Raw genomic sequence first — 10,239 nt, forward strand, 5'->3', positions numbered from 1 at the left:
TAAAGCATTTATATTTCAATACAGGAGGAATAGCATTTTGCCTGATGAGAGAAACATATTAATGTAGAGTCTGTGCTGTAGATAAAAGGATACAAATAGAGGTTGTTAAGCACTGTAATACATGACAGATATGGTTTTGAAAATCATTCCAGGATCACTGTGGAGAAAATGCTGGATTGGGTAGGGGTAACCAGGTAAGAGATTAATGAAGCAATCCAGGGGTGGCTAGGAGAAATATTAGGGTCTGGAGTAAGCTGTGACAAGAGAAGAAACCTGTCTCAGACTAATAATGTAACAAATGTGAAAAGGAAGAAAAGAGAAATAAAGATCTTTTTAAGATTTTAAGCTTATCAGATTGGTTACCATTCACCAAGATCAAGCATAAAGAAGAAAAAGTCTGAGAGAAAAGTATCTGAATATAATAAACTGAGGATTATTTATTACCTTACTAAATGCAAAATCAAATTCAAATCAAGAAAATAGCAGAAATTCATTACACATAACTGCTTCAGTAGAGCAATAGGCCAATGGATGTAACAGGTAATAAAATTAATCTGAAATTATTCCAAAACATTTATTCAGTATTTAAAGTTCTGGAGAAAATAAGTTTCTGAGAAAATACACTGATTATTCTGCTATTTGCTGCAAACCCTCCCCCAAAAGAGAGAAATTGGATCTTTTCTGTTACTAAAATATCAGTATACAAATTTCAGCCTATAGATTTAGTCAATTCTTAAAAGCAACTGCTTCTTTTATATTTCTTCTTATCACCAAAGAATGAAATGGAGGTCCTGGGGTCTGAATTAGAACAAGATATATTTCCATGCTAGTGTAATTAAATCAAGATGGATTCTACTATCATGTATAACTAAAAAAGAACCAATTTTTTTAAAAAAAGAAAAAAATGTACTTTACAGATGTGGCCGTAGATTTCCCCCAGGCTTTTCTTAGAAATGTTTAAAGGCAGATATTAGGAAGCAACTACAACTCCTAGGCACTACAAAAATAGTGTTAAGATCCTTAAAAAGGCAAAAAGTAAATGGGGAAGGGATAAAAAACTTTTATCCCTGTTGAGAAAAGACTTTTGAGAAAAGAATAAATGAAGAAAAAATGGGACAAGAAGAAAGGAACTGGAAGGTGTGTTTACTTTGGTGAGGAATAATAAATGCCAACACACATTACTTTAAGGACTATTTAGTTCAAACTATATAGGCCTTCACTAAAAGGTAACTACTGAATGGTTTATATACGAACTTCAAATTTCAGCTGTTTACAAAGTTGGAAATAGACATGGAATCACACATTCACAAAATAACATCAGAAATTCAGATACCTGGTTATCTCTACTGGGACAGGAAGGGATCCATGGCCTTCTTTAACTTCTCTGATCAATAGCTGCTAACTCTACAACTACATGACAATATGTATAGCGAATTCCAGGCAGAAAATACACCATCACAACTTCTGTGGCTTGTTATGTTTCCTCCCTATTGCTAGAAAGCTCACTTGGAACCTACAGAATCATTATTTCACGTGGACATCCTATAACAAATAGCTATCAAAAAGGAAGTGTAGCTGGGAATGGCAAAACATGCCTGCAATTCTAGGACTTGGAAGGCTGAAGCAGAAGGATTACAAGTTCAAGGCCAGCCTGAGCTACTTAATAAGACCCTGTGTCCAAACAAAAAATAAAAGGGTCCAGGGATATAGTTCAGTCGTAGAGTGCCCCTGGGTTCAGCCTGGGTACAATCCCCAGTACCAAAAAAGAAAGAAAAGAGTACATCATGAAGTAGATGTTAAGTGGAAGGCAGAGATTACCTTTTTTTTCAATCATGTATCCCCAGTTCTTAGAACAATGTCTGACTGAATAAATTAGCAATGAAATAGTTATGGACTTAAGAGAGAAAAGTGTAACCTCAAATCACAGAGCCAGTGGGAAATTTTCTATCTTATGCTGCTTTTCTGCAATGTTAAACACAGCTGACACTCCATCAATGGCTTTCTAACTCACAATAAGAAGATTTTTAGCATACTACAGTGACACAGCCACATCAATGTTTATAGCAGCTCAATTCACAATAGCTAGATTGCAGAACCAACCTATCCATTATCAATAGATGAATGGATAAAGAAACTGTGGTACATATACACAGTGGAATATTACTCAGCCATAATAAAGAATAAAATTATGGCATTTGCAGGTAAATGGATGGAGCTGGAGAATATCATGCTAAGCGAGATAAGCCAATCCCAAAAAACCAAAGGCCAAATGTTTTCTCTGATAAGTGGATGCTGAAACATAACGGGGTGGGAGGATAAGGGAAGAATGGAGAAACTTTGGATTGTGCAGAGGGAAATGAGGGGAGGGGAAAAGTTGGGAAAGATGGTAGAATGAAACACAGACATTATTATCCTCTGTACAAGTATGAATGTACCAATGGTGTGGCTCTACATTGTGTACAACCAGAGAAGTGAAAAGTTGTACTCCATTTGTGTACAATGAATCAAAATGCATTCTGCTGTTATGTATAACTAAATAGAAAAAATAATTTTTAAAAGTAAGATTTTAAATTGGCCTTCAAAGATCTACAGTAATTTGCCCCTGTCCTCCAACTCCAATCTTCTACTCAGCTCTTCCTCACTTACTGTGCTTGGTGGTTCTTAGCATCAGGTATGCCTTACAAAGAGTTTCTGTCCCTGCTGTTGGAACCCTCTCTCCCTTCTCTCAGATGAGGATGGCACATTCTCTTACCAGTTTCAGATCTGAACTACCCAATTGACAACCAATAGCCCTGTAACCCTACCCTGGTATGCTCCAGCCCTTGCTCACTGTATTTTTATCTACAGCATTTACCACCATACCGCATATTATCTACTTGACTTATTTATTATGTCTTCTCCAACCAGAAAGTATATTTTTATTAGGGCAGGACTCTTTGTCTGACTTTCTCATCACCATTTTCCTTGTACCTAGATCAGTGACTAGTCCAAGAAGGATGAAGAATTAAGAGCAGAAAAAGGCATGAAGAAGGAAATTAGAACAGGGAAGATGGCTCTCTTCCCATTTGCAACTCACCTCTTCCAATTTTAACTGTGCTACTCTTCTGCAGCTTGCCCACTCTTAAGGTTCCCAGGCCCTAACTTTCCCACTCTTCTCCACAGAGACTCAACATATTCTTGTATACACTCATCCACAAGTGAAAAACTTTAATGATTACAGACAGCTCCCAAATTTGCTTGACTGGGTCAGACCTTTTTCCTAGCTCCAGTCCCCTCATAATCAGCTAGTTACTAGACAAAAATCAGCCAGTTACTAGACAAAATCTTACCACTTAACTTTTCTCACATTCATTCCCTCCTCTCCATTCCTACTCACACTGCCCTACCTTGACACTCAAATCTCTTAACTAAATAATTATTCTGTGTGGTAGGAGAGGGTAGTGGTTAAAAGAATAGGCCTGATATCAGAAGGACCTGAATTCAAGAACTCATCTCCAGCAATTTCTTAGCTAGCTAGTTCCCAGATAGCTATGTGAACCAGTACAACTTATTTTATTTTGCCCAATCTCTACAAACTTCAATTTTCTCACCTGTAAAATGGGTTAATGTTAGTGACAGTCAAAATAGCACACCACTTGGGAAAAAGTGTTCAAGTACTCCTCAAAACTTTTTGGCTCTTATTACAATAATTTAAATAATACTAGTTTTTCCTTGTTGGTTTTAGTTTTATTTCTCCTTCACTCTTTGAAACAGTTATCATACATTTATATAAATCTACAAATATACATGTATGATCTCACATTCTAATGACAAAAAGAAGGATCAAGCTAAAGAACAAGTTGGGCATTACTTGAGCCCTCGTAGAATCATATTTTGGGGGACATTCAATTCTTTAACAAACCCTAGGAAGCAGTCTTTCAAAAACAGCTTATATCAATTATATCAAGCTTATATCAATTATATCAAATTCTGTTCACAGGCAGTATAGTATCATTCAAAATCAATATACAATGTTAGCCAAATTACTGGAGCCTAGCAGGCAAAGGAGAAAGACAGCATAAAGAACTGCCTTTACATATTTTTCATTATTTCTTAGCAGAACCACCTCATAATGGCAAAATTAGAGCTCAAAGATATAGGCAGTAGCTACAGTGTTCCTAAGTATAACCTGGAAATGCACTTTCAGAAATTCAAATTCAGGGACTTAACATATGTACTGACCCTATAAAATCAGTAAACTAAATGTGACCAAAACAGGATGCTATATCTGTTACTGAGAAAGCCATTTAATTAGTACTCAGCTAAAATACTAATCTCTAGTTAGCGGTCCAGAAAACAAAGACTCTAAACAATAACATATGGCGTTTGGATAGTGGCTCAGTGGAAGAGCACTTGCTTAGCATATGTGAGGCACTGGGTTCGATTCTCAGCACCACATACAAATAAATAAATAAAGGTCCATCAACAACTAACAAAAGTATAAATAAAAATAATAATAATATACAAGTATTACTTATGACAAGAATAGGTCTGGGAAAGAAAACTTTCCGAATTATCTGTATTTATTTCTAAATTAATACAAATTTAACAATCAGCTTAAGACTAAAGAGACAATGAAAAAAGCATACAGTCTTTGGTGTTAGACAAACTTCAGTCTAAAACTACTCCTCATGAGCTAATTGGGCAGATTATGCAAACTCTAAGCCTATTTCTTCCTCATCTGTAAATGGAGATAATGAAATCCAGTGGACAGGGTTTTACAGCTATTCAAACAAAATGAATCACCAAGTAGTCACATAGTACCATGGTTGATTCTTCATTATACTGACTAAACTATATAAGGTTCGAAAAAAGCTAACAAACCTAGCATAATCAATTTTTCATTTTGAAATACTTACAATTATCTTTGCAGCAAATTAACTATGTCCAGGTGAAGGCTATGCATAATGGAAAGAAAAAGTGGGCTATGATCAAATCAATTTTTTAAGAAGTTTTTACAACAGGTTAATGATTTAAGAAAACATTAGTTTATACAATAGTTATCAGAATGTATTAGGAGGTCCACATCTAACTTGCTGCCCAGTGCAGTACCTGACACAAAATAGGTGCCTAACAAGTATTTGTTTAATTGCAGTCTACCTACACCCACTTAAGCAATACTATTCTACACTAATAGTCTAATGCTATAAAATAGCACATGTAATAAAGGAACACATGAGAAGTAATTTTAATAGAAAATTAGAAATCTCTCAATACTTAAAAAGGCATAAAGAGGCCTTACTAAACTACCAGCAGAGTGAAAAAATGAAACTAAATCATTTTACCCCTGTGAAAAAATAAAACTAAATCAGAACATAAATTGGAGAATGTTCCATTAACTGGTAAAAAGGAACATGAGGCTCAACCAAAATCACTAGTGACAATCTTCACGGAGATAATAAGACTGGTTATAGCTTTATGAATAAAAACAGATATATATTCATCATAAATTGAAGGAGGAAAGACTTAACATAATGAAAGTGTTCTGAAGATTTTCCAACAGTGTTTACTCTTATCATTCACTTAGGAGCAGAGTTTTAGTTGATTAGACTCAATTCATTCTGACTGGTTTTCTACTGTGTACTATGTACTGTGGTAAGCATCTGAAACATGCAAAGATGAGGTTCAAACTGGTGTGGAAAGAAGTCATGTGCCAAAAGCCCCTACATTAGCTGACATGTGGAACCCTCTAACCAGGACAAGATTACGATCCCATGACTTCTCTAATTTTCTTTCCACCTTTGCGTCTGCTTTAAATTTGGTTATTTACCCACTCACCCTTCTATTTTAAAACTTTAACTGCCAGCAACTTGAATTTTTTAGCTACTTTATCTTTCTACTCTTTAAATTTTTTTTTTAAAATCAATGTGCATCTTATAAAGGACTGTGAAACACTTTAAAGACAGATCTCAAATTCTCTTTGAAACAGTGATGATAACATAAGTCTGTTTCTTCCTAAATGAGCTGTAACTTTTTAAGATGAGCAGCAACTGACTGATGGTTTCTGCTCTGGCAAATACAGAGTCAGCTTTCACAAAAGGTCCTTTTAACAAATAAATAAGTAAATAAATAAAGATTATGAAGAAAAAACAAAAAAAGTCCTTCTCCTGAATGATGGACTGCTAGTGATCTTGTTCCTCAGTTCTGATCTCAGTATTTTTCCCCCTCCAGAAGATGAAGTTTGCTTTAAATGTTGAAAAAATAACTTAGTAATAGTCTGATGTCATTTCCTTCCAGTTTTACTCTTATAACAGAATCATAAAAACTTATTAATGCACAAATCTCTCGCAAATAAAAACTGAATACAAGATTTAATAAATAATAATCTCAATTGAAGAAAGTTCCAACCGACCTTTTGAAATACAACACTTTCCACTTATGTATAACTCCTCTGTTAAACTGACTTTTGGCCCTAAGAACAATGCCTAAAGTTTGAAGCACAGATACAAAAATACAGGAGACCGAGACAAGAAAGTAATACGGAACATAGTGCTGATTTGGACTCCTCTAAAATTTGCATCATGAATCTGTGACACGGGACAATGAAACGTAAGGGCTACCTTACACCGCACAGTAATATTAATTTGGGAACCCACCAGTTATTCGGTATGTAAGGGGGAGAACGGCTGAATAACCCAAAGTTAAAGTAGCCCCAATTTTGCCCTAGAAATGTGTAGAGCTAAGGGGGGCGGCAAACAATTTTCCAGGACTTATCCCCCCCAGCACCCAGAGCTCCTGAGTGACCGTGCCTCCATAGGTACAGATCTCCACGAAGGGCCCCCTTAGCCAAAAATGACCCTGCAGTGCCAGTCCAGGCCCCGCCAAGCCCTTGGGCCCTACACAGGCCCCCACCCCTCCTGTCCCCAGCCCTGCTGGGGCCAGCAGAGCCTTCGTCGCCTCCCGCCTCCGCTAGGTGGGACCTAGAGTGGCTAATGGCTTTCCCGCGCCCGGCTACCTTGGTCGTACGGATGTGCTCCATCCTGAAGAGACGTCTGTTGGCAGCCGGCGTCACAGACGTACCATGCAGCGAAAGGAACCGGGAGCCGACAGCGACTCTGAGCCAGCGAGAATTCCTTCAACCGGCCAGCGCCTACATCCGTCAGGCCGCCCCCGAGAGCGTCAACCGCGCAGGCGCAGTCGGCGAGCGCCGTCTCCTAGAAACACTTCCCCAAACCCGGAGGCCGCCGAGAGGGCACAGCGGGATGGGTAGAGCGTCCACCCACAGAGAGCAGCATCTAGGCCCATCTCGGCAGTCCGCTGGTTACACAGCGCCCTCCGATGGTGGATGACTGATATGGCTCGCCAACCCTTCTGGGGCAGTCCTTTGTCAAGGGCAGCTAGACTAGAACCCGCAGTCTCTGCGCCCGGCGGTCAGAAGCCTTCTCTGTTTAAGAATGAATCCTGTGTAAAGGGCGCTTGGGGGGTGAGGTCGAGACTGGATGTCTCTGAAGTTCTTTACCATACCAGTGGACAGTTTCAGATTTAGATAAGAAATAAATTTAGTACAGCTTTATTTAAAACAATTATATTCTCTAGTACTACAGGATTCATTTGTAAAATATGGTGCATTCATTCAATGTTAGAGCATTACATAATAAAAATACTGATGTTGTATTACTGAATGAGGGGAAAAAGGTAGGCTATAGTACAGTAGGTTCAATGGGACATGTGTTATAATTTTTAGGTTAAGTAAAAAATTTACATTTCTAGATGGCAGAATTAGAGGTGATTTTGTAATTCCTTTAATCCAGTAGTTAGCATGGAGCATTTTCTCATTTTCTCCCCAGGATCTTTGGTGAGATCTGGAGATATTTTTGGTTGTCCTGGCTATGGATAAGGGAAAACGCTACTGACATCTAGTGGGTCGGGATCAGATCTACTGCTGAACATCCTACCATGCCCCAGACCAGCCTACACAACAGAGGTATCTGCCCAAAACGTCAGCAGTGCAGAGACAAAGAAGTCCTGCTCCATGTTTACTAAGTGTTCTGTACTGAAGTTTCACATTTGTAATTAGAAAATGTTATTATTATTTTTTTAAGGTTAGGAACGGGCTGGGGTGTAGCCAAATGGTAGAAACATGTGCCTATCCTGTATGAAGCCCTTGTTCAATTTCCCAGCCTCAAAAGTTAGGTGGGGGAACCATCTTTCTTACTGTAATTGGTAGGATAAATGACTAATATCTAATTGTTACTTTCTAAGTAAAAAATTTGTTTTATTCCATTTTATTCAAGTTATCCTGGTGATTTGAATGCCTACTGTTTTTCAAATACAGTGCCAATGCAATAGAAATGCTTATTTTTCACAACAGTATTTGTGGTGGAGTTGCTGACCCCTATAAGGTAAATGTGTAATAAAAATAAGATCAAACCACCTAAAACAAGTCTTGGTATAGTTCCATACCCAAAACACACACAATTCCTTCTCTTTACAGATCTTTTGATCTTTACAGAAGATTGTTAGAGAAAACAGAATGAAGTAAGGTATGTTGTATAACATACAAGATTTTCTTAACATAACCACTTTTTAATATCATTTTCCCTCAAAATTTTATCTTACCCTTTCCCTGTTCCTGTTCCCATACAAATCATCCATCCTTTTCTCATTAATATTTGTCATTTCCTCTCTTACCAACTCTCACAGAGTGAAAATCTTAAGGATGTTAACTACCATTTACCAAGTGATAGTCTGGTGACAGAATACTAAATACTTTACCTATATTATGAGGAAAATACTATTACGTGCCTCATTTCAAAATTGAGAAAAGTGAAACATGATGATATAATCTACCCAATATCACACAGCAGATAAAGCCCTGATTCTTGAGAATAAAGCCAGACAGTCTGACTCCAGAGTCTGTCTTAACAACTGTTTTATATTGATTCACTTTTCGAAATCCATATTAAAGCTCCATTTGTGGTAATATGATACACTAGAAAAATATCCTGATTTTTAAAAAAACTAAAATTATGAACATAAAATCAAATTCTATAAAGTATCAAGTAACTGGCAAGATAGTGAGAATTTAGAAAAGCAAAATATAAGAGCATGTATACCCAGAAAGGTAAGCAGGACACTGAATTTAATGCTGCAAGAGGGCCACTTCAAAATCAGGCCAATTTATATCTGTTTTGATGTCCTCTCAACACAAAGTTCAAGACCCATTTCAAATGGGGAACCCAATGAGAGACTCTCTCTACATAAACCCAGAGCCCAAAGGAAAAAGACAATTCAACCCCTGAAGCTGTGAGAAAATTTGCCTTGATATTGAGAAAAAGTCATGGGATTACTCACCATGGAAATATTAAAGCCATGAGGAGCATGGCTTTAATATTTAATATGGGCATACTTATACCTTAGATTCATATCACCTGTGTGATCCAAAAACCTATTGGGATATGGTTTAAAGTGGTTGAAATTAGTAGTGTCTGGGAACTTTATTGTTACAAACACAAATCCCTTTAGGTAGTGTAGCTCTATAGTAGGCGCCAAATAATTCCTGCAATTAATTTTCCATTGAAAATTAAAATAAAATCACAATAAACAACTAGTGTATAAGGAAATAATTGTCAAGATAATTGGTAGGAACAATATTATGACAATAAGAGATTTTGTAATTATGAGATTTAATTTAGAAAACAACTATGTTGCTAGGAGCAGTAGTACATGCCTGTAATCCTAGCAGTACAGGAGGCTAAGGCAGGAGGATCTTGAGCTCAAAGCCAGCTTCAGCAACTTAGCAACTCAACAAGACCCCATCTCTAAAATTAAAAAAATACTTAAAAAGGGCAGGGGATGTGGCACAGTAGTAAAGCACCCCTGGTGCCAAAAACAAACAATGTAGAAAAGATAGCCTCTTAAACAAATGGTGCTAGAAAAACTGGAAACCCATATGCAGTAAGATGAAATTAAGGGCCAGAATTGTAGCTCAGTGAGAGTGCTTGCCTGGCATGTATGAGGCACGGGGGTCAATCCTCAGTACCACATATAAATAAATAAATGAAATTAAAGATCCATTGACAACTAAAAAATATTTTTTTTAAAAAAATGTAATGAAACCCCTCTCTCTCACCCTGCACAAAACTCAAATCAAAATGGATCAAGGACCTTGGAATTAGACCAAAGTCCCTGCACCTAATAGAAGAAAATGTAGGTCCAAATCTTCATCATGTTGGCTTAGGACCAGACTTCCTTAACAAG

The 10,239-nt window shown here is 37.2% G+C and overlaps 1 protein-coding gene across 2 annotated transcripts in view; it reads right to left on the reverse strand.

Annotated features, from left to right (window-relative positions):
* Positions 1 to 7,418, reverse strand: part of MTMR6 (myotubularin related protein 6) — a 37,142-nt gene extending 29,724 nt beyond the window's left edge. Inside the window, exon 1 of one of the 2 annotated variants that reach the window (XM_079135880.1) lies at positions 6,995 to 7,418. In XM_079135880.1, coding sequence (XP_078992006.1) covers positions 6,995 to 7,018 — 24 coding nt within the window. In that variant the 5' untranslated portion in view covers positions 7,019 to 7,418. The remainder of the gene's footprint in view (positions 1 to 6,994) is intronic. The other variant, XM_079135881.1, reaches the window with a different exon arrangement.
* Positions 7,419 to 10,239: the final 2,821 nt, after the last annotated feature.

This window comes from Sciurus vulgaris (assembly GCF_902686455.1).
Source record: "Sciurus vulgaris genome assembly, chromosome: 4".
NCBI lineage: Eukaryota > Metazoa > Chordata > Mammalia > Rodentia > Sciuridae > Sciurus > Sciurus vulgaris.